This window comes from Brienomyrus brachyistius, chromosome 16, assembly GCF_023856365.1.
Source record: "Brienomyrus brachyistius isolate T26 chromosome 16, BBRACH_0.4, whole genome shotgun sequence".
Lineage (NCBI taxonomy): Eukaryota > Metazoa > Chordata > Actinopteri > Osteoglossiformes > Mormyridae > Brienomyrus > Brienomyrus brachyistius.
This window is the reverse complement of record NC_064548.1, coordinates 11,162,447-11,186,675: the sequence shown is the minus strand read 5'-3', so window position 1 is coordinate 11,186,675 and position 24,229 is coordinate 11,162,447. Positions and strand designations below refer to the sequence as shown.

The 24,229-nt window shown below is 38.9% G+C and overlaps 1 protein-coding gene across 1 annotated transcript in view; it reads left to right on the top strand.

Annotated features, from left to right (window-relative positions):
* Window positions 1-24,229, top strand: part of ttn.2 (titin, tandem duplicate 2) — a 176,931-nt gene that overhangs the window by 149,305 nt on the left and 3,397 nt on the right. Inside the window, exons 203-231 of the mRNA XM_048979907.1 lie at window positions 71-367; window positions 815-1,102; window positions 1,318-1,617; window positions 1,712-2,014; window positions 2,107-2,412; window positions 2,497-4,263; window positions 4,402-4,695; window positions 4,791-5,078; window positions 5,362-5,661; window positions 5,757-7,823; window positions 7,916-8,218; window positions 8,310-8,615; window positions 8,704-8,994; window positions 9,076-9,372; window positions 9,446-9,748; window positions 9,843-10,145; window positions 10,514-10,795; window positions 10,900-11,493; window positions 11,580-11,867; window positions 11,966-12,265; window positions 12,359-12,661; window positions 12,781-13,083; window positions 13,170-13,754; window positions 13,858-14,160; window positions 14,308-14,607; window positions 15,765-16,340; window positions 17,051-17,356; window positions 17,467-18,057; window positions 18,146-24,168. Of these exons, the coding sequence (XP_048835864.1) occupies window positions 71-367; window positions 815-1,102; window positions 1,318-1,617; window positions 1,712-2,014; window positions 2,107-2,412; window positions 2,497-4,263; window positions 4,402-4,695; window positions 4,791-5,078; window positions 5,362-5,661; window positions 5,757-7,823; window positions 7,916-8,218; window positions 8,310-8,615; window positions 8,704-8,994; window positions 9,076-9,372; window positions 9,446-9,748; window positions 9,843-10,145; window positions 10,514-10,795; window positions 10,900-11,493; window positions 11,580-11,867; window positions 11,966-12,265; window positions 12,359-12,661; window positions 12,781-13,083; window positions 13,170-13,754; window positions 13,858-14,160; window positions 14,308-14,607; window positions 15,765-16,340; window positions 17,051-17,356; window positions 17,467-18,057; window positions 18,146-24,168 (18,767 nt within the window). The remainder of the gene's footprint in view (window positions 1-70; window positions 368-814; window positions 1,103-1,317; window positions 1,618-1,711; window positions 2,015-2,106; window positions 2,413-2,496; window positions 4,264-4,401; window positions 4,696-4,790; window positions 5,079-5,361; window positions 5,662-5,756; window positions 7,824-7,915; window positions 8,219-8,309; window positions 8,616-8,703; window positions 8,995-9,075; window positions 9,373-9,445; window positions 9,749-9,842; window positions 10,146-10,513; window positions 10,796-10,899; window positions 11,494-11,579; window positions 11,868-11,965; window positions 12,266-12,358; window positions 12,662-12,780; window positions 13,084-13,169; window positions 13,755-13,857; window positions 14,161-14,307; window positions 14,608-15,764; window positions 16,341-17,050; window positions 17,357-17,466; window positions 18,058-18,145; window positions 24,169-24,229) is intronic.

Genomic DNA, 24,229 nt, shown 5'->3' with positions numbered 1-24,229 from the left:
TTTCTTTCATCTGCTGTTGCTGCATTTACATTCTATTCTATTTTTACATGACATTCGTTCTGAATTTCAGAGCCTCCAGCTAATGTGCGCATCTCTGACATAACAAAGAGCTCCATCACTCTTGTCTGGCAGAAGCCTCCATATGATGGTGGAAGCAAAATTACAGGATACATTGTTGAGAGGAGAGATGCTCCAAAAGGCAGATGGACAAAGGCTAACTTCACTAATGTCACTGAGACTAATTTTACAATATCAGGCTTGTCTACTGATGAGCTCTATGAATTCAGAGTCTTTGCAAAGAATTCACTGGGTTCCATAAGCAATCCATCTCTTACTGCAGGACCAGTCAAATGTGTTGATGCACATGGTATGTACCTATTTTAATCCCTTTGTTTATATATATATATATATATATATATATATATATATATATATATATATATATATGTCACGGGAGCGCTCGGGGATCGCGGGCAGAGCGGCGATCGTTCGAGGCGAACGGGCAAGAAGGATGCAGGCAGGCGGAAGTCGGGGATTAACGAGGGTTTAATATACAAACTGGGAGCAGGAGACATGTAACGCCAACTAACATCAATGACAGACAAAGCAAACAGGGGAGACCAGGACTTAAATACACCAGACTGAATGACAGCAAACGGAAACAGCTGGGTACAATTCGGGAAACACACGTGGGTAATCAGGGGGCGTGGCACACACGAGGAGCGGACGAGCCGGGCATGACATATATATATATATATATATATTATGAATAATAATTATTACAGTGTTCTTGTTATGGTTCTTATGTATTCAGGGGCTCCTGAGATTGACCTACCGCCAGAATATTTGGATGTCATCAAATACATGGCTGGAAACATTGTCAAGATTCAAGTTGGAATTATTTCTAAGCCATTACCAGTAATTGAGTGGTATAAGGACGGAAAAGAATTGGTATCAAGTTCTCAGCTCTCAATTGAAACCACAACAGATGCATCTGGAATTGTCATCAAGGATGCCAATCGTCTAGACAGTGGAACCTATGAAATAAAAATAAAAAATGTTGCAGGCTCTACATCAGCTTCAGTCAGAGTACAGATTCTTGGTTTGTATTTGTTTTGTATTTCATTTCATCTCATTTAAAAAATAATAGTATGTATAGTATATTTACTTTATGTAAAAGTATAATTTATAGTAATACTATATTAATGTGATTTATATTTTTTGAAAACATTTGCAAACATGTTTTTATGTTTGTGTATCACCTGATCATTTCTAGAACTTTAAACTTATTATTATTGTTATTTGTCTTTACATTAGATAAACCTGGACCTCCTGGCAGAACCATTCAGTTCAAGACAATCACAGCTGATAAGATCACCTTCACATGGGATCCTCCAGTAGACGAAGGTGGTGCCATAGTTACCCACTATGTTGTTGAAAAACGTGAAACAAGCAGAGTTGCATGGTCAGTAATATCTGAGGAGTTGGAGGAATGCTATATATCAGTTGAAAAACTCATCAGAAACAATGAGTACATCTTTCGTGTCCGAGGTGTCAATAAGTATGGAATTGGTGACCCTCTAGAATCTGAGCCAGTTATTGCTAAAGATGCCTTCGGTAAGTAAAAATAAAGTAAAAAACAAAACAGAATTAGTTCTGTTACCTGACACAACTAACAACACAAGATTATTCTTCTCTTTTTATTTTTTAGTTGCACCGGGACAACCCGCTATGCCATATGCAGCTAGCATTACCAGGTCATCAATGACAGTTGTCTGGGAGAAACCAAGCGTGGATGGTGGCATTGAAATAATTGGATATTTCTTGGAAAAACGAGACAAAAAGTGTTTACGTTGGCAAAAAGTGTTCAAAGACCCTATATGTGCCATGACACAAAAAGTACAGGATCTTACAGAAGGCAAGGAATATCAATATCGTGTCTGTGCACTGAATCAGGCTGGAGAAGGACCATACTCTGATGTATCTGATTTTTACAGAGCTGCTGATCCAATTGGTAAGGATTATGTTGTCCGATAATCCGTGTTAACTTTTGTTTTTAATGTTTTTGTTTAACGTGATATGATAAACAATATTTTATTTTTATAGATCCACCAGATGAACCAACCAAAATTAAAGTCCTTGACTCAACGAAAACATCAATCATACTCGGCTGGGGAAAGCCACAATATAATGGCGGTAGTGAGATCACTAGTTATGTTATTGAAAAGAGATTGGCTGAGGAAAATGAATGGGTCATAATTAGCTCCAAGGGTGAAGTTAGAACAACAGAGTATGTGGTGTCACACTTGAAACCTGGAATTGACTACTTCTTCCGTGTAGCTGCTGTTAACTGTGCTGGACGTGGAAAACCACTTGAGATGACTGAGCCAGTGCAAGCTAAAGATATTCTTGGTATGATTTGCAAAATGTTATTTTGCTATTTTTTTGGTTGTAAAAAAGGGTGAAAATAACCAATACTTTTATTATTTTGAACAGCGGAAGCTGAGGTAGACGTTGATGTTACTATGAGAACTCAATATACAGTGAAAGCTGGGACTGATGTGGAAATCATGGTTCCACTCAAAGGCAGGCCTGCCCCAAGCATCACCTGGAAAATAGGAGACAAGGACATAAGCTGTGATCCAAGATATGACATCCACAACAGTGAATCTTCAACTGTACTTTTCATTCAACAAGTTACTCGCAATGACACAAACAAATATCGTCTTGAATTTGAAAATGGTGTTGGAACGCCGAAGACGGTAACAATATCTGTTAAAGTACTTGCCACTCCATCAGCTTGCCAGAAACTGACAGTAAAAAAGGTCACTCGTGGGAAAGTCACACTCAGTTGGGAGCAACCCCTTCTTCATGGTGGTGCACCAGTTGCTAATTACATAATAGAGAAGAGAGACTCTACAAAGCGGTCATATTCAAGCGTAACTACAAAGTGTCCCAGTACAACATATGATATTGAAGATCTCTCTGAGAAATCACTATATTTCTTCCGTGTGTCAGCAGAGAATGAACATGGAGTAGGTGATCTTTGTGAAACAACAGAACCTGTTAGGGCCACTGAAACACCTGGACCAGTTAAAGATATATTAATGAAAGACTCCACTAAAGCATCAGTAGTTTTACAGTGGAGTAAGCCTGATCATGACGGTGGCAGCATCATATCTGACTATGTAATTGAAAAGAGATTAAAGGATGAAGAAGAATGGACATTTGCTGGTACCAGCAAAATATGTGAATATGAGGTCAAAAATCTTAAAGAATTAGCAGTGATGGAGTTCAGAGTATGCTCCAAGAATGAGAAAGGGCAAAGTGACTTCACTGAATTTGGACCTATCACTGTTAAGGAGTTTATTATTCCACCTGAGGTAGACCTATCAGGTTGCCCAAAAGGAGAAATCCATGTGCGCATTGGACATAATGTACATATTGAGTTACCATACAAAGGTAAACCAAGACCAGGCATGGAGTGGCTAAAGGACAACTTACCCCTGAAAGAAAGTCAACAGGTTCGCTTCAGAAGAACAGCTGACAAAATTACTCTTATGATAAAAAATTTAACAAAGCATAATGCTGGAAAGTATACTCTAGTTCTCGACAACAAAGTGTGTAGGAAGCTCTTCCACATAAAAGTCATTACTCTTGGACCACCTTCAAAGCCTACTGGCCCAGTTCGATTGGATGAAATTAGAGCAGAGAGCATAATAATATCTTGGGATGAACCAAATGATGACGGGGGTGGAGAAATCACTTCCTACACAGTGGAGAAATGTGATATTTCCCAAACTGATTGGAAGATGGCTTGTTCAAATGTAACTGGAACAACATTTAAGATACCCAACTTGATTGCAGGAGTGGCATATCAATTCAGAGTTTGTGCAGAAAATAGATATGGTGTGAGTGAGCCCCTCTTTTCGCAAAATGTGATTGCTAAACACCAGTACAGACCACCAGGTGCCCCAGGAAAGCCAGTTGTTTACAATGTTACAAATGATGGCATGAACATTCGGTGGGATGCACCAGTTTTTGATGGTGGCTCCCCAATAATGGGCTTCCATATTGAAAAGAAAGAGAAGAACAGTATTATGTGGCAGAAAGTAAACCTAACAATAATAAAAGAACAAGATTACAGAATTATTGGCCTCATTGAAGGACTTGAGTATCAATTCAGGGTCTCTGCACAGAATGACTGTGGCATCAGTCGGGTCAGTGAAGCCAGCAAACTCACTATGGCTGCATCTCCAGTCGGTAAGCTGACAGGTTTTCATTCCCTGTTTTTAGTTGTCATAATTTTCCTTTTCTTTCAAGCATTTAATATTCATACCCTTGAAATAATTTGAATTATTATCATTGATCATGCATTATTCCCAACTTCCATACATTTAGATCCACCAGGAACTCCTGACTACAGCGATGTAACAAGTGAATCTGTCACACTGAAGTGGGATGCTCCTAAGCATGATGGAGGCAACAAAATTGTTGCTTATAGTGTTGAGAAACGGCAAGACAAAGATCGTTGGCTGAAATGCAGCTTCATAGATGTTGCTGAGTGCCAGTTTACAGTGACTGGCCTTACATGTGGAGAACGCTATGAGTTTAGAGTGTTTGCCAGAAATGCAATTGGAACAACCAGTCCACCTTCCCAGTCTTCTGGCTATATTGTAGTTAGAGATGAAAGCGGTATGCAAAACATTTTTTGTAAAATATTTTGATATACTTTTATATATTTAACTATTCTGCAAGATGTATAAATAATGGTGATGTCCTATTTTCAGTTGCTCCCAACATTGATATTGGAAAGGAGTATTTTGAGGGTCTCACAGTCAAAGCAGGAGATAATATCAGACTTAAGGTTAATGTCACTGGGCGCCCTGCACCTCATGTCAAGTGGTTTAAGGATGGAAAAGAAATTGGCAGGAGAATGATGATTGAAATCACAACAAGCAATGGGTCAAGCATGCTTTTCATCCGAGATGCTGACCGTAACCATTGTGGAGTGTATAGCGTAGAGGCCAAGAATGCCTCGGGAAGTAAAAAAGAGGATATTCACGTACAAGTCTTAGGTATGTATGTGTGTCAATCAATTCCAACAGCAAGGTATTTGATTTACAAGCTGCAAATATGTAAAAGATATATTGTATATTTTTATATTAATTTCTAATTAATGCAGTTTAGCTATGGGAATAATGTAGAAAAATGTGAATGGATAGTTAGATTTGTGTGTGTGTGTGTGTGTGTGTGTGTGTGTATTTTTTTGTTGTTGGTGGTTTTGGTTAGTTATATTGCATTTGTATAACACCACCTTAAAATGATTTATTTTGTAAATTATTTTTATGTTTAATGTAGATTCACCTGGAGAACCAGCAGGAACTATTGTTTTTACAAATATCTCAGAGGAAAGCGTAACACTCTCATGGAATCCCCCTAAAAATGATGGTTGTTCTGCTATCACTAATTACATTATTGAGAAACGTGAGACGTCAAAGGTTTCTTGGACTCTTGTTGCAGACCATTGTGAAAACTGCTCATATACAGTCTCTAAGTTGATCAAGGGCAATGAATATCAATTTCGGGTTTCTGCAGTCAACAAGTTTGGTGCTAGCAGATCATTGGAATCAGATCCCATCACTATACAAATGCAATTTGGTAAGCTCAAATTAAATATGGAATACAAATTTTAAACCATGTCAAAATCCAGTTAAACCATATTACCTTAATGCTAAATATTTGTTTTCCTACAGCTGTTCCAGAAGCTCCAGGAACCCCTGATCCTACCAGTATCACTGGAGATAGCATAATGCTCGCTTGGACAATACCAAAATATGATGGTGGAAATGAAATAAAGTACTACATTCTTGAAATGCGTGAGAAAAAGAAAATGCATTGGATGAAGGTTTTATCAAAAATACCTATCACTGAGCCATTACACAAAGTAACAAATCTCACTGAAGGCAGTGAATATCAATTCCGTGTATCAGCTGTCAATGATGCTGGGATCGGACCACCTTGCAACACATCAGAATTTATAAGATGTAGTAAGCCAATAAGCACTCCTAGTGCTCCAACTGTCATGAATGTAACTGATTCCTCAAAGACCTCTGTCAGCCTAGAATGGACCAAACCTCTGTTTGATGGTGGTATGGAGATCAGTGGTTATATTATTGAGATGTGTAAAGTAAGCACTGGTGACTGGCGTAAAATAAATGCTGAAAATTGCACCAATACTAAATACACTGCAACTGATTTGGAGCCTGGCGAAGAATATAATTTCCGCGTCTGTGCAGTAAATGGAGCTGGAAGGGGAGAAACTCGTGAAATACTTCAACCAACAAAAGCCCTGGACAGACTTGCATCACCAGAAATAGACATTGATGCCAGCTTCAAACAGACACATATTGTGAAGAAGGGCACCACCATCCGTCTTCATGTAGGATTTAAAGGAAATCCTGCCCCTGTGTCTACATGGAAAAAAGAGGTTGGGGAGTTTAGTGTAATGGCAGATATTAATACTACAGAAAATTGTAGCACCTTAACAATTGACAACTGTAACAAATATGATTCTGGAAAGTACTCTCTTTCTCTTGAAAACAGTAGTGGAAGCAAATCAATTACATTTACAGTGAAGGTGCTGGATACACCTGGACCCCCAGGACCAATTACTTTGAAAGATGTTACAAGAGGAGCTCTGACACTTATGTGGGATGCCCCAATTAATGATGGTGGATCCCGCGTTCTTCATTACATTGTAGAAAAGCGAGAAGCTAGTCGTCGTACCTGGCAACAAGTCAGTAGTAAATGTGTTCCACAACATTTGAGGGTTAGTGATCTCTTAGAAGGTGTGCCGTACTTTTTCAAGGTGCTTGCTGAAAATCAGCATGGATCAGGTGAAGCATATGAAATGCCAGATCCAGTTATTGCCACTGCAGAACCAGCTCCACCTAAACGACTGGAAATTACTGATACAACAGATTCTTCTGCAACTTTGACTTGGTTGAAACCTGAACATGATGGTGGAAGTCGCATTACAGGCTATATCGTTGAAACCAAAATAAAGGGCTCTGACAAATGGGCTATTGGTGGTCACACTAAATCCTTAACCATGGTAGTTGATGGTCTTACGGAAAATGCAGAATATGAATTTCGTGTGAAGGCTAAGAATGATGCAGGCATCAGTGACACACGAGAAGCATTTAGCTCTGTGATTATAAAAGAACCCCGCATTGCACCAACTGCTGATCTTAGTAGCATCACAAATCAGCTCATCACATGTAAGACTGGAGGAACTTTCACCATTGATGTTCCCATTAGTGGTAGACCGACTCCTAGTGTAATTTGGAAACTTGAGGAGATGAGACTGAAAAAAACAGACAGAGTCTCAATAAAGACAGTGAAAAACAGGACCACCTTATCAGTGAAAGACTGTATGAGAGGAGATGGAGGAAAATACTACCTTACCCTCGAAAACATTGCAGGAACTAAGACATTTACTATCACAGTAAATGTCATTGGACGACCTAGTGCACCATGTAGACCAATTGAAGTTTCATCAATCACATCAGAATCCTGTGTACTGTCATGGGAAGAACCTGAAGATAATGGTGGAAGTGATATCACTAACTATATTGTTGAAAAGCGTGAATCTGGCTCAACTGCTTGGCAGCTTGTGAACTCCAGCGTAAAGTATAGAACAATTAAAATCACACATCTTATTAAATACATGGAGTACACGTTCCGTGTCTCTGCTGAAAACAGATTTGGTGTCAGCAAACCTACTGAAACCGAAACTATTGTAGCTGAAAATCCATTTGGTGAGTACGATTTACTTTGATAATGGCTGATGGTTTTTAGTAAGTAAATCGTATAAACTAAATACTGATTGTTAATGCAATGTTAATTGCAGTTCCTCCAAGTGCACCAACACGACCAGAAGTACTCTCTGTTACTGCAAACAGTATAAGCATTCGCTGGGAAGAACCATATCATGATGGTGGCAGTAAGGTTACTGGATACTGGATTGAGAGGAAAGAACGCAACACCATCCTTTGGGTGAGAGACAACAAGGTCCCATGTTTTGAATGCTGCTACAAAGTAAATGATCTTGTTGAAGGTCTTGAATACCAATTCAGAGTATATGCAATGAATGCTTCTGGTCTGAGTAAAGCTAGTGAAGCATCAAGAAGGATGGTGGCTCAGAATCCAGTGGGTAAGTACAAAATTTCTTTGACAAAATATTACCACATGAAATGTCTTGCAAAATAAATTGAATATTTATTCTCTACCTATTGCATATTTAGACCCCCCAGGAAAACCAGAAGCGACTGACCTGACAAAATCAACTGTGTCGATCAAATGGTCTGTGCCACTGAATGATGGTGGCAGAGAAATAGTAGGTTATATTGTGGAACGCAAGCCATACAGTGCTACTGGAGATGGCCGCTGGCTCAAGTGTAACTACACAAACATTACAGACACCAGTTTTACTATAACAGCACTAAGTGAAGGAGAAGTGTATGAGTTTCGAGTTATTGCCAAGAATGCAGATGGAGTCTACAGTTTGCCTTCAGAATCAACGGGGCCAGTGACATGCAAGGCTGAATATCGTAAGATATTCAATTTTATTTTCTATTCATTAATTTAAAATGTCTGTTTAAATAGGAAAGTAACAATGCTTTGTGTTGCTATATATAGAGCCTCCTGTGGCAGAGCTTGACAGTAAACTTCTCAAAGACACTGTCACTATCAGAGCTGGGTCAGACCTTGTTCTTGATGCAGCCATTGGTGGTAAACCTGAACCTAAAGTCTTCTGGGCAAAGGGAGACAAAGATCTGGAGCTTTGTGAAAAGTATACCCTGCAGTATACAAAGAGCCGTGCCATGGCTATCATCAAGTTCTGTGATAGAAATGATTCTGGAAAATACATTCTGACTGTAAAGAATGCCAGTGGAGTCAAGACAGCTGCTGTCAATGTTAAAGTGCTTGGTAAGTATATGCCGACTTAAAACTTTATGTTAAACATGATTTATGAAATGCATTGCATTAATTGTGACACTCACTTGTCAGACACTCCTGGGCCTTGCAAGAAGATTACAATTACAGGAGTGACTGAGCGAAAATGCACAGTTTCCTGGGAAATACCCCTGGAGGATGGTGGAGACCCAATCTCCCACTATATTGTTGAACGACGTGATACCAATAGACTTAACTGGGTAATAGTGGAAGCTGAGTGCAAGACTCTTTCTTGTATTATTACAAATATGATCAAGAACCTTGAATACGTCTTTCGTGTCCGAGGTGTGAACAAGTATGGCCCAGGTGTTCCACTGCAATCTGAATCAATTGTTGCCCGGAACTTGTTCAGTAAGTACAGTTTCTATTCATTTTTTCTCACAGATAAGTTTGGGTGACTTATCATGCTATTTTCTTACAACAGCAATCCCTTTACCTCCTGGAGTACCTGAAATCACTGACGTTGGAAAAGATTTTGCCATTATTCAGTGGTCAAAACCTGAATCTGATGGAGGCAGTGAAATCAGTAACTATCTTGTGGAAAAACGTGAACGAAAAAGTGTGAGGTGGATCAAAGTTAAAGATTTCACAATCACAGACACAAGTTTTAAGATTTATGGTCTTCTAGAGGGCAACATTTACCAGTTCCGTGTTACAGCTGTAAATGCAGCTGGTGAAAGTGAACCCAGTGCAGTTTCACTCTATGCTTCTTGTAGGGAACCAACATGTAAGTGGAAAATTGTTGAATATTGAAAAACATTCTGTTGGCAATAAGCTTTTAAGTCAAACATTCCTAATTATTTTTTTAATCATTATTACAGATACTCCAGCTCCCCCATCTATTCCACGTGTGGTAGATACCACTATAGACAGTATAAGTCTTGTTTGGACAAGACCAGTGCAGGATGGAGGTGCTGATATTCTTGGATACATTTTAGAGGTTCGAGAAGATGGAAGGGAGCAGTGGAGCAAAGTTGATGAAAAACTGATGAGAATCTCAGAATACACTGCAACTGGCCTCGCTTATAACATGAAGTATAGCTTTAGAGTAGCTGCAGTTAATATTAATGGTGTCGGTGAGTTCAGTGATGCTTGTACAGCCAGTGAACCTTTGGAAAGAACTGGTGAGTAAGAAGTCTTTTTTTCTGACAGACTGACATACTTGCTTCATAAATATACTTGCTTCAGTATTTTGTAGATAAAACCAGTTTTGCATAAAATCTGGCATAGCGCACTTCAGTAAATTATCCATTCATTCATCCATTCATTAACTGGAAATGGATGGATGGATGGCTTGATTGATGGATTTCATTTTTGCAAATGTTATGTTAAATATCCAAAGTTTTCATGCATTTTTAGTTAGCTAAAAGCACTTAAAATTGAAAAGGGGAATTTACTGCTATTAGGTGGGATTGCTAGATATATTTAATTAAAATAGTTAATATTACATTAAAGTTATTTGATTTTGAATGCCCAATTACCATTCTCTCAGAAATACCAGATCTTGAGATTGATGATGAATTGAAGAAGACCATCTGTTTGAGAGCTGGTGGTTCCCTTCGCCTTTTTGTAACTGTAACTGGAAGGCCTATCCCTGAAGTCAAATGGAGTAAATCTGGTGTAGATCTCCAGAGCCGAGGATTCATTGAAGTAACCGACACTCATACAACTCTGACAATTAATAAAGTAAATCGATATGATGCTGGCCAATACACCGTCGAGGCTGAGAATCCATCAGGCAAGAAAACAGCAACCATCCTTGTGAAGATTTACGGTATGCATTAAAAACATTAGCGCTTTCCGCCATGTTATTATTTGTTTATTTATGTATATTTTTTGGATGAAGGTGAATCCTAAAAATTATTTTCTTTCATCTAGATACACCGGGACCACCAGGTCCACTTAATATTAAGGATATAACAGACAGTTCTGCTGTCATTACATGGGAAGCCCCAAGTGTTGATGGTGGTGCTCCAGTAAATAATTATATTGTTGAGAGACGAGAAGCATCAATGAGAGCCTACAAGACAGTAACATCTAAGTGCCATAAGACATCATATAAAGTCACTGGACTGTCAGAAGGAATGTTTTATTATTTCAGAGTCTTGCCAGAAAATATTTATGGCATTGGTGAGCCACGTGAAACCAGTGATGTTGTTCTGGCATGTGAGGTGCCAATGGTTCCACAAAAACTTGAAGTTATGGATGTAACAAAATCCACTGTAACACTCGCATGGGACAAACCACTTCATGATGGGGGCAGCAGGCTTACTGGATATGTCATTGAGGCTTGCAGGTTTGGAACGGAGAAATGGATGAAGGTGGCTACTTTAAAAACAACTGATTTTCAGCATACTGTTGTATCACTTAATGAGAATGATCAGTACCTCTTCAGGGTAAGGGCCATAAACTGCAGAGGCATTAGTGAACCAAGAGAGACTGTGACAGCAGTAACTGTCCAGGAACAAAAAGGTACCTTTTTTATCTTTTAGAATTGATTATATGTTATATGTTTATGTACTGATGTCTCATCTAATCTTCTAAAATCTGTTTTGCAGTTTTACCTAAGATTGATCTCTCTGGAATTCCTCAGAAGATTGTCAATGTACTATCTGGAAAATCAGTCGAGCTACATATACCGATTGCTGGGAGTCCTGCTCCAGTTTGTTCATGGTACTTTGGCGATGTAAAGATGAGGGTACGTGACCGGGTCAAAATTGCGACCACAAAAACTTACTCGGAACTGACAGTTCGTGACGCCACAGTTGACGACACAGGCGATTACACCCTTGAAGCGAAGAATGCTGTAGGCACTGTTGCAGAGATCATCAAAGTCATCATTCTTGGTAAGATTCTGATATAACCACAGTCATCACATTTTCAAAAAAAGGTATTTGTAACTAAGTCTTTAAATATTCAAGATGAACAATTTTCCCTAAACCAGCCAAACCTGATGAACCAAGAGGCCCCATTAGCATTGTTGAATGTGATACTACATCGATTACTATAAGCTGGGATCCACCTGAGAGGGATGGAGGTGCCCCAGTTTGTGGCTATGTTGTTGAGCAAAGGGATGCTCATCGCCCAGGATGGTTGCCTGTGTCTGAATCTGTCAGCAGAACTACGTTTAAGTTTAACAGATTAACGGAGGGCAATGAATATGCGTTCCGAGTTGCTGCAACTAATCGCTTTGGAACAGGATCTTTCTTACAATCTGATATTGTGATCTGCAAGAGCAATAAAAGTAAGTTTTTTGAAAGGTTACCAATGTTCAAATTATTTAAGTCTTACCGTGAAAAAAAAAATCTAATTGTACCCATTGCTCCTTTTTATATAGCAATACCTGGGCCACCAGGAAGACCTGAAGTATTTGATGTTTCTCGGGATGGCATGACAATTGCGTGGCACCCACCCGAGGAAGATGGTGGATTTGAAATATCTGGATATATTGTTGAGCGTAAGGAAATTAGGTCTGACAGATGGATACGTGCCAACAAGAATCCAGTGACAAAGACAAGATACAGATCCAGTGGCCTAATTGAAAGCCTTGAATATGAGCACCGAGTTACTGCTATAAATTCTAAAGGCACTGGAAAACCAAGTCTTGTTTCTAAATCAGCAGTTGCATCTGATCCTATTGGTATGTCATCTCGTGACCTTAACTGAATGTTGTCACATATATAAGAATATAGTTTTTTTTCCCTCAAAATTGGTTGTAAAAAATATGTCATGTTGTTTTTTGTTTTTTTTATGTCACAGACCCACCAGACTCACCACAGAATCCAAGAGTCACAGATACTACCACAACATCTGTTTCTCTGGCCTGGAGTCCTCCAGACAATGAGGGTGGTTCCAAAGTTGCCGGCTACTTAATAGAAATGCAGAGGGTCGGAACGTTTCAATGGATAAAATGTAACACGACGCCCTCATTAATCTGTGAATACACACTGACACAAATGCCCCAGGGAGCTGAATTCAAGTTCCGTGTTTCGGCATGCAATGCTGGCGGATCTGGGGAGCCTGCTGAAATCCCAGGAACAGTCAAAATTACAGAAATGCTTGGTAAGTCAGCACACAGCAAAAAAAATGACGTATTATTCAGTAATAAATGCAACATTTTATGTAATCACTGTACCCTTCTTTTCTAGAATCCCCTGATCATGACCTGGAGGCTAAGTACAAGGATGGATTTGTTGTCAGACGAGGTGGAGTCATTAGGTTATCTATTCCCATCAGGGGCAAACCAATACCAACATGCATGTGGACAAAAGAAGGATATGATATTTCTCATAGGGCAATGATTGCTACCAGTGAAGATCTTACTGAGCTTGTAATTAAGGAAGCCCAAAGAAATGACACTGGAGTATATAACCTTGTATTGCAAAACAAATGCGGCAAAAAATTTGTTAGTATCAACGTGAAAGTGATAGGGCCACCAAATCCACCAGAAGGTCCTCTTCAAATTAATGACATTCAGGCTTGCTCTGTCAGACTGACTTGGAAAGCTCCTATAGATGATGGAGGTTCTGATATACATAGCTACATTGTCGAAAGACGAGAGATCCCTAATTTGGCTTGGTACACTGTGGACTCAAAGGTTGTAGATACATCTCTGGTTGTCAAGGGATTGCAAGAGAATGTTGAGTATCACTTCAAGGTGACAGCGGTGAATAAGTTTGGCATTAGTAAATCTCTTAAATCAGAAGAGTCTGTCACACCAAAGACACCTCTCTGTAAGTAAATATTATTTGTACTTACTGTATGTGCTTAAATAACATTTTGTATTTATGTTATATATTAGTTTGTATAATTATTATTTTTTATTTTTTGCCTCAGGTCCACCGGAACCTCCAAGTAACCCTCCAGAAGTTCTGGATGTTACAGACAATTCAGTCTCTCTATTGTGGGGCAGGCCTAAAAATGATGGTGGCTCCTGTGTTACTGCCTATTATGTTGAACGCAGGGAGAGATTCAGTGAAAATTGGGTGCGTCATGACACACAGGTCACAACTAACACATACAAACTCACTGGACTCATTGCTGAGAAGGAATATCAATTCCGTGTGATTGCCAAAAATGATATTGGTGAGAGCTTGCCAGGACCCATATCAGAAGTGGTTTTATGCAAAGATCCCTTTGGTAAGTGAAGAATGAATGAACTCTATCAATATATAGTAAACATGCATGATACAAAATTTAAGTTAACGTTCCTACAATTAATAATTAAATTTTGAGAATATTCACATTGTATGTCATATTGTTATGGTCTCTTGCTTTTCTTTCAAGACAAACCAGGTCAGCCAGGAGAGATTGATACTGTAAATGTGACCAAAGACTGCATTTCTATTCGCTGGGAGCCCCCAAGATATGATGGGGGAAAACAGATCCTTGGCTACTGGGTTGAATACAGAAAATCTGGAGAAAGTACTTGGAAGAAGTGCAACAAAGAAAGATTGAAAGACACAGTGTTCACCGTGACGTGTCTTTTAGAGGCTACGGAATATGAGTTTAGAGTATTTGCTGAAAATGAAGCTGGAATCAGCAGGCCACGCAGAACTACCGTTGGCATAAAAACCAAATTGAGTGGTATGAATTTACAACTTCGACTGTCACGTCCATGAAATTTTAACAGTAACAATTATGTTACTGTTGTAGTTACAGCTTCATTGATATACCAATAAAGCTTAGATATATCATCTATTGCATGACCCTAAAGGTTTCCTCCATTACATAGAGAGGACTGACCATTTGATTCTGCAAGATAATCATAGCTGCTAAGTTTGGAGCTATTTTATCCCTCTCACTTCTCACTCAGAAGCAATACTTTACAACATGCTCTGACTGTACAGAAAGCATACAAATACACCATATGAGCAAAAGTATCTGGGCAGATGAGTTGCTTAATTAGGCCGCACTCATTGCTGACACAAGGTGTATATTTAAGTTCACAGTGACTTCACTTGCAGAATTGGGTAATTCCGGTCCAGAGAGTAAAAAACTGGACCGGGATTTTGTTTCAACCAACTAGTTGAACACTCTGTGACTGTGACTCTTCATCCTCAACCGGTTGGATCAAACACATTCCCGGTCTGGACTTTTACTCTCTGGACTTGAATTACCCAACTCTGTCCTCTTGACACCATTACAGGACTATTGACAGCAAGTTAGTTTGCCACATTTCTGACCTGCTAGAACTGTCCTGGTCAACTTGGTTAATCATTAAAAAATTGGAAACTACCTCTAAACTTCCCAAATTATGTCCTTGAAAAATAATGTGTATAAATGTTTTGTTTTTTCCTTTACTTTTTGTAAATTATACATGTTGGTTAAATATTCAGCAGTTTATATTAAGTATGTGTAATGCATATTTCTACATACAATGTGCATTACAATATACATTTAGCTACATACAATATCTAACCTCTTTTCTAGATTATTTCATGGAAAGTTTATACATCATTAATGATTATTTGCAACATGCTTATTCTGTATGAAAAAAAAAAAAAACTTGCTATCTACCTGACGCATTAGATGCTCAGGAAAAAGATTTCATGAGAGGCATTTTAACTGAAGTGTACAATTATTTCACTAGTAACAAACTTTTTAACGTAACACTGGGTATCATTTTAGTGATTGTGTAGTAGTATGACATTACTTTGTAAGTATTATCATATTCTGTTATTAGTTTGACATATATTCAGGGTAGGGTCTAATTTCATATATCTCATGTGTACTTTTCACAGTCGTACATAAACCAGATATTATGAAAGAAATGGAAGATGCAACGACTAAGCTTGGACAGCCAGGCACACTGAAATGTCAGATCACTGGAAGACCTCTTCCTGTTATCAGGTGGTATAGACATGGAAAAGAATTACTTCAGGGAAAAAAATATGAGATGAACTCCGATGGTCGCAACCACTCACTGACGATAACATCAGATCAACAAGATGATGAAGGAGTTTATACATGCAAAGCTATCAATGAAGCAGGAGAAACTGAAACCAGTGGGAGTCTCATTTTGGAGGCTGCTCCTATGTTTTCTCCTGAATATCCTTTGAAAGAAATTTATCACACGGTGTGTGATGCAAGCCTCCGTCTACATGTTATGTACATTGGTCGCCCCGAGCCAAAGATCACGTGGCTTCACAACAACGTACCTCTGCAGCCAACTGAGAATGTCATCATTGAAAACACAAAACATTATACCCATCTTATCATTAAGAATGCACAGCGCGAGACAAGCGCAGGGAAGTACAAAGTCCGGCTGAGCAACACATTTGGCACAGTTGAAAAACTGCTTCATGTGGAAATCCAAGGTATGAGTTTATTATAAATACCTCTGTAGTCTCAATAGGAATATAACTCTGGGAAAAATTAAGAGACCGTTCCATATGTTTACACACACACACACACACATATACATATTTATTATATGTAATATAAATGAAGTTTAAATCTGCATTTTTAAATCCTGGTTTAATCCTGGTTCTGCTGGAAGAAGGCTACACAACAGGTTGCTTTCAGGCTCGACATTTCTAGCAAAGCAGTACACAAGAACAACTTCAAACCTGCGACACTGAGAACAACCAAAAGCCAGAGGGCACAAGCGACCTTCTAATGGCAGAGATGACCATCAATGTATCTGGCAGTGCCTCAAGTATTGGAGGATGACATCATGATGATGTCCCTTCAAAAAGAATGGGAAACATTCTCAAAGAAGTGGTGTGAAGTGCACTGCTAGGACAAGTTCATAACAGGTTCCTAGCAGCAGGAATCAAGTCCCATAAAGCAAGGCAGAAGCCATTGAAAAAGCCTTGAAAAATGCTTTAAATGCTTTCTAGAAATGCGGTCAATTTTTCCCAGAGCTTTTTGTCTTTACATGTTGGTCCGTGTGTGTGTGTGTAAATATACAGCACAGTTAGGTTAATTGCCCATGGGCTCCTCACAACTTGTACTGGATAGCAAGTTGGACGATAGATATGTATGCATATTTGTATTATTTATATATATTTATTGATTTCATCAGATAAACCAGGTACACCTGAAGGACCAATCATTATTGAAGCCCTGCTAAAGAACTCTGTGATCATTAGCTGGAAACCACCTGCAGATGATGGTGGGGCAATGATTACAAACTACATTGTAGAGAAGTGTGAAGATACCTCTAGTGAAGAGTGGAATCTTGTGTCATCATCAGTCTCTGGAACATCTTGTCGAATTCCATATCTCAATGAAGGTGCCGGATATTACTTTCGTGTTTCTGCTCAAAACCAATATGGAGTGAGTAATCCATTACAGATTCCTTCTGTGGTCATTATTAAAAGTCATTTAGGTAAGTACCTATCATACCACATGGTTATGGGAACTGAGATGTATCTATTACAGTATAAACCCGAGGATAACTGTTTTTGAGGATATTTTTTTTATCATTTGGTTTAACAGAGAAGCCTGGAAATCCCCAAAATCTGGTTGTTAGTGGAGTGACAAAGGATTCTTGTATTGTGTCTTGGACACCACCGCTGAATGATGGAGGTTCTAAAATAAAAAATTATTGCCTGGAAAAATGTGAAAAAGAGAATGAATGGATAGCAGTAACTACAGATGAAATCCATCAAACAGTATACACTGTAAATGGGCTTGTGGAAAACTCGGAATACAAATTCCGTGTTAAATGTGACAGTCTATGGGGAGAAAGTGAATATAGCGAAGTGTCTGCCCTTGTTGTTCCAAAATCAGATGTAGCTATTCACACACCTGCCTTTAAGGAAGAATTAAGAAACATGAGTGTTAAATACAAGAGCAATGCCACTTTTGTTTGCAAGATCAGTGGACAGCCTAAGCCTGTTGTCAAATGGTACAAGCGTGGCAAAGAAATTCAGCCTGATGGACAGAAAATCAAAGTCCAGGAACGCAAAGGTGGTTATTATCAGCTTGTCATATCTGCTGCTGATGAGGAGGATTCCACTGTCTATCAAGTCAGAGCCACAAACCAAGGAGGCTCAATTTCTGCAAATGTTTCACTTGATGTTGAAAGTAAGTAATTCACAAATACATATAGTTTTCTTCCAACATTTTTTTAGTGCTGCAGTAATTGATAAATTTATCTTTCTTTTCTCCATAGTTCCTGCAAAGATTCACTTGCCCAAGCATATACAAAACAAAGAATCTATTCCTGCCCTTCGTGGTGAAGTCATTAGTATCAAGATTCCATTCAGTGGCAAACCTGACCCAGTAATAACATGGCAAAAGGGACAAGACCTCATTGATAGCAATGGGCACTATCAAGTTATCGTAACGCGATCTTTTACTTCACTCATATTCCCCAATGGAGTTGACAGGAAAGATGCCGGTTTCTATGTTGTTTGTGCAAAGAATAGATTTGGCATTGATCAACAGACAGTGGAACTTTATGTTGCAGATGTACCTGATCCACCAAGAGGTCTTAAAGTCAGTGATGTGTCTAGGGATTCTGTCACTCTGAATTGGTGTGCCCCCGCTAATGATGGAGGAAGTAAAGTCACTAACTATATAGTGGAAAAATGCGCCACCACAGCTGAGAGATGGATTCGCGTAGCACAAGCTCGTGACTCTCATTATACAGTTGTTAACCTGTTTGGAAAAACAAGTTACCAATTCCGCGTCATTTCAGAAAATAAATTTGGCCAAAGTGAGCCATCTGAACCAACTGATCCAGTTGTAACAAAAGAGGATAAGTCAAGAGCACTGAGCTATGATGAGGAAGTTGACGACACAGGAGAAGTCATAAAGCGTAAAGCACTACATTCAGAAACTGAAGTTCTGCATAATAAGTATATGATTGCAGAGGAACTAGGACGTGGGCACTTCAGTATTGTTCACCGATGTGTTGAAACCAGTACACAGAAGACATTCATGGCTAAATTTGTCAAAGTAAAAGGTGCAGATCAAGCATTGGTGAAGAAGGAAATTGCTACACTTAATGTAGCTCAACACAAGAATTTCCTGTGTCTTCATGAGTCCTTTGACAGTCCAGAAGAATTAGTCATGATATATGACTTTACCTCAGGAATGGATATATTTGAACGTATTGGGACAGCCAACTTTGAACTTTCAGAACGAGAAATAGTAACGTATGTCAGGCAGTTATGTGAAGCTCTTGAGTTTCTACACAGCAAGAGCTATGGGCACTTTGACATTAAACCTGAAAACATTGTCTACACCAAAAGTAGTAGCTCTAACATCAAGATAATTGAGATGGGACAGGCTCAATACCTTACACCAGGGGAAACCATAAGGATCCAGTTTACTGCCCCAGAATACTGTGCACCTGAAATCCACCGAAATGAAATGGTTAGCACTGTTACCGATATGTGGTCAGTTGGTGTTCTAGTTTACATACTTCTTAGTGGACTTAATCCATTCATAGCAGATACTTATCAGCAAACAATTGAAAATATTTCAAATGCTGAATACATTTTTGATGAAGAGACTCTTAAGATATCCAGTCTTGAAGCATTAGATTTTGTGGACCGTCTTCTGACTAAGGAGTGTAAACATCGGATGACTGCTTCTGAAGCTTTGGAACATCCCTGGCTTCGAAAAAATATAGAAGAATATAATTCTAAAGCTATAAAGACAACAAGACACAAAAGATATTACCAGACCTTAGTGAAAAAGGAATGGAATGTTGTTATTTCAGCAGCTCGTGTTGCTAGAGGCGGTGCCCTAAGAAGTCAAAGAGGGGTCACAGTGAGCAAAGTTAAAGTTGCACCATATGAACATGGCCCACGAGCTGGTCAGATTAAGCATTCTGTTTCTGAAGAAGGCGGGCATGCAAAATTTGTCTGTCACATTGAGAACTATGACAGTAGCACAGAAGTGACTTGGTACTGTGGAGTTAGACAAATTGAGGAAAGTGAGAAATATAAAATTAGTTATGATGAAGGAGTAGCTATCTTATCTATCGAAAATATTAGCAGAGCAGATGATGGGACATATAGGTGCAAAGTTATTAATGAATATGGTGAGGACAGTGCCTATGCAGATCTATTTGTCAAAAGTGCAAGATCTTATTCTGATTTCTTTTTTGCACGTACAGTAAAGAAAGCAAAACGTAGGGTAGATACAGAAAGACTGCTTCAGAGACCCCCTGAATTTACTTTACCGTTATACAATCGTGCCGCTTACGTTGGTGAGGATGTGCGCTTTGCAGTAACAATAACAGTGCATCCGGAGCCTCGGGTTACATGGTTAAAATCTGGGCAAAAGATTTTACCAGGAGATAATGACAGAAAATATACATTTATAAATGACAAAGGTCTGTATCAGCTCATAATTCACAATGTACAAACAGAGGATGATGGTGAATACACAGTTTTAGCCCGCAACAAATTTGGAGATGACAGTTGCAAGGCACGTCTTACTGTATCACCTCGCCCAGCACCATCAGATAATACACTGCGGCCAATGTTCAAGCGCTTGCTAGCAAATGCAGAGTGCAAAGAGGGTCAAAGTATCCGCTTTGAAATGAGAGTGTCAGGGTCACCTTCACTGAAGTGGGAGAAAGATGGAATGCCATTAGCATTTGGGCCACAAGTCGAGGTTATTCATGAAGGGCTTGATTATTATGTTCTACATGTCAGAGATACACTTCCTGAAGATTCTGGTACCTATAGAGTCATTGCTACAAACTCCGCTGGATCTGCAAGTTGTCAAGCCACATTAAAGGTGCATCGTCTCACTCATGTCAAGAAAGAATATGATACTGAAGAACATAAAAAGACATGTGCTGAGGAGAAAAAAATTGAGAAGAAGGTGAGACTGTTGCAAATTCTTTCTGGCAGTGAAGTTATTCCACTTACTTCAGTGGCACAAGAGGCTTTAAGAGAAGCATTAATTATGTATAAACCAGAAATATCAACTAAGAAAGAAAGGATTGAAGCTGTTGATAAAAAGGAAAAAGAAGAAAGAAAGATGAGAGCAGAGGAAAAGAGACTTCATATGCCATATGAAATTCCACAACCTCGTGTCCATGCTCCAACAGCCCTGGAAGAAGATCTGCAAATCAAACATTTTGAGCCTTATTCAGACATGAAATGGTATAAGAAAATCCGAGATCAGTATGAAATGCCTGAAAGAATGGAAAAATCTGTTCAGAAGAGGCTTAAACGCATTAGTTTATCTAAGTGGGAGCAGAACTATGTTGTGCCACTTCCAAGAATCAAGGATCAGTACAAGCCTAAATGGCGCATTCCTAAGTTTTCACAAGATGACTTGGAAACTGTAAGACCAGGAAGATACCGTGCATCATCTCCGGAATCAGAAGTTAACTATAGGCAAAGAAGAAGGTCCCTCTGTAATCTCACAGATGAAGAGTGTCTTCTGCCTATTCAAGACTATTTATCAATGAAAAAAACTGAAGAAGAAAGGCTTCGCTTTGAAGAGGAGCTCCAACTTGGCTTCTCAGGTTCTTCTTTCAGTTCTGTGGACTTTGAATTGTCTTCATTGCATCAATTCCCATCAAAGAAAATGACATCTGAGGAGAAGGAAGTAGAAGATGTTGAAACGTATGATTCATATCATATTCCCTCTAAGTATGAGGCTGGACCAAGCTATATTGATCTGCGCCAACGCCATGATAAGGTGACATATAGACCTCCAAGACAAAACCAAAGAGTGCTTGAAGACAAAGAAGATCAAGAACTTCTTCGTCCAATAGCTTCAATGCAGAGACATTGTGCTTACAACAGTGAGATGAAGCGCATGCAGTTTGACGAGAAAATTCGATTGTCAAGAAAAGAAAAAAGTAAAGTTCATGTTTCACCATTAATTGAAGAAAAAATGGAAAAAACTGAATATACATCTGCTTTGTTACCTCCCCTCTTTACACAACTAAGTAGCAGGTCTTTATTGCCTTCACATAGTGAATTAATGCATCCCTTATCTCGAAATGTAACATCTGGCAGTACACTTCAAGCTAGAGAGGAAGAGAGTGAAACAACAGAAAGGATATCACAGATTTCTGAGAGGACACGCGCCAGTAGTCCGATTTTAAGTGAATTACTATTACCTGAGAAACATACAACAACTGACATAATGGCCACATATGCAGCAAAAAAGGCTGCTCTGAAATCTGAAAGAAAATATGAAGTTGTGACTCAGCAACCTTTCAGCCTTGACCATGCACCACGCATAACTGTCAGAATGCATTCGCATCGTGTGCCTTGTGGCCAGAAAACCAAATTCACTCTAAATGTGCAAGCCAAACCGGAATCTGAAATTAAATGGTATCACAATGGAAAGCAGATTCAAGAGAGCAGCAAATTCCGTTTTATAAACATAAGTGGAGTTCTGTCTCTTGAGATATTTGACTGCCAACAAGAGGACAGTGGCACCTATCGTGTTGTTTGCACAAACTACAAGGGAGAGGCCTCAGATTATGGCACTTTAGATGTTTCTGTAGGTGAATATTCTGCATATTCATCCCATTACAAAGATGAAGAATCTCTCCCAGCTGTCGTTCCTGAAATTACCAAGAGTGATTTTTACCATTTGTCCTCTGTTAAACCAGTTTCGGCATCTGAAACTCATATGGTGTTGAAGGAAACGAAATTAGAGCTGAGTGAAATGCATCCAGTAAGTTCATGTGAAGAATATGCTTCACCTGAAAAGAAAACTACAGCACTAGAGAAAATAACTCCACAAGAGAAAGTGAAAACAATTCTGCCAGCAAGAATACTTAAAAAACCTCAATCATTAACAGTACAAGAGGGACAGTTTGTTGAATTTATTTGCGATGTAGATGGCGATCCATCACCAAGTGTTACCTGGATGCGTGCCAGTCAAGCAATTGTCTCATCTAACCGTTACCACATCATCACATCACAGTACAAGTCAACTTTTGAAATAACGAAAGTACAGTTATCTGATGAAGACAACTACACAGTGGTTGTAGAGAATTCGGATGGGCATGAAGAGGTGGAATTTACACTAACAATTTGTAAGTCAACTGAAGAAGAGAAAATTGCAGTTTCTCCATGCAAGTCACCAGTGTCACCCAGCACCAAAGAGCATGTAGAGTCATCTGCGGACACAAAAACAAGGACTAAATCTTCAGAATCTGAGGTGAAACCTTTAGACATTTCAGATGCTTCATCCCCAGGTTCTTATATCAAGTCACCTGAATTAAAAACAACTACTGAACCATCTTTATCTCCAGTGAAGGTTCAGTTCCCACCAGAAGAAGAATCTCAAGAAGTGCAAAAGCCTCCAAAGATTGTAAATCAGCTTAATGCAAAGGCTTCTGAGGACAAAATAATTATGTATTGTGTTGTTGAAGGTGCTACAGACACAGTAATATGGTACAAAGATGGAATTAAACTGACACAGGATAGGCACTACTATTTCCATACTTCTATGGATGGCCTTTGCAGTCTGAATATCAATGATATTACTGAGAGCGACCAAGGAGAATATACTTGTGAAATTATTTCTGAAGGGGGGGTATCTAGAACATCATTTTCATTTGTTGGCCAAGTGTTTCAAAATATATTGAAAAAAATCTCAACATTTCTGGAGGAAAATAAATGTTTAGTTGAAAAGGAAACAGACATCTCCTTAACAGAGCCAACTTCAGGAAGTCTCACAACCAATACAGAATCACAAATAGAAACTAAGAAAGAGGCTCTTTCAGAGTCTTATATACTGAAGAAGGTGACAGAGCAAATAAAACCAGAGATTTTTCATGAAGCTCAACCTCACACAGAAATTAAAGTAACTCATAGCCAAGTAACAGCGTTTGAAGGTCAGTCGCTTATTCTGAAAACAGAAATCCCTGGAGTATTTTGTGTAAAATGGTTCCTTAATGGAAACGAGCTGGTTAATTCCGAAGATTATAGATATGGGATGTATGAGAATGATCAAACTTTGACCATCAAGAATATCAGTCATCATGAACAGGGAACCATCACATGTGAAGCTAAAACTGAAAGTGGAATTGTAAAATGTCACTTTCATACAACCCTTTCTGCAAAACCTGAAGGACCACCTTCATTTTGTATTCTGCCAAAGTCTCAGAATGTCAAAGAAGGACAAAATGTGATTTTCACATGTGAATTATATGAAGGTTCCCCTGTAGAAATTGAATGGCTTAAGGACAATGTTGAGGTACGTAGCAAACTTTACTGAAAATGCATTTTTGGGGTGAAAAACTTAAAAAAATAACTCA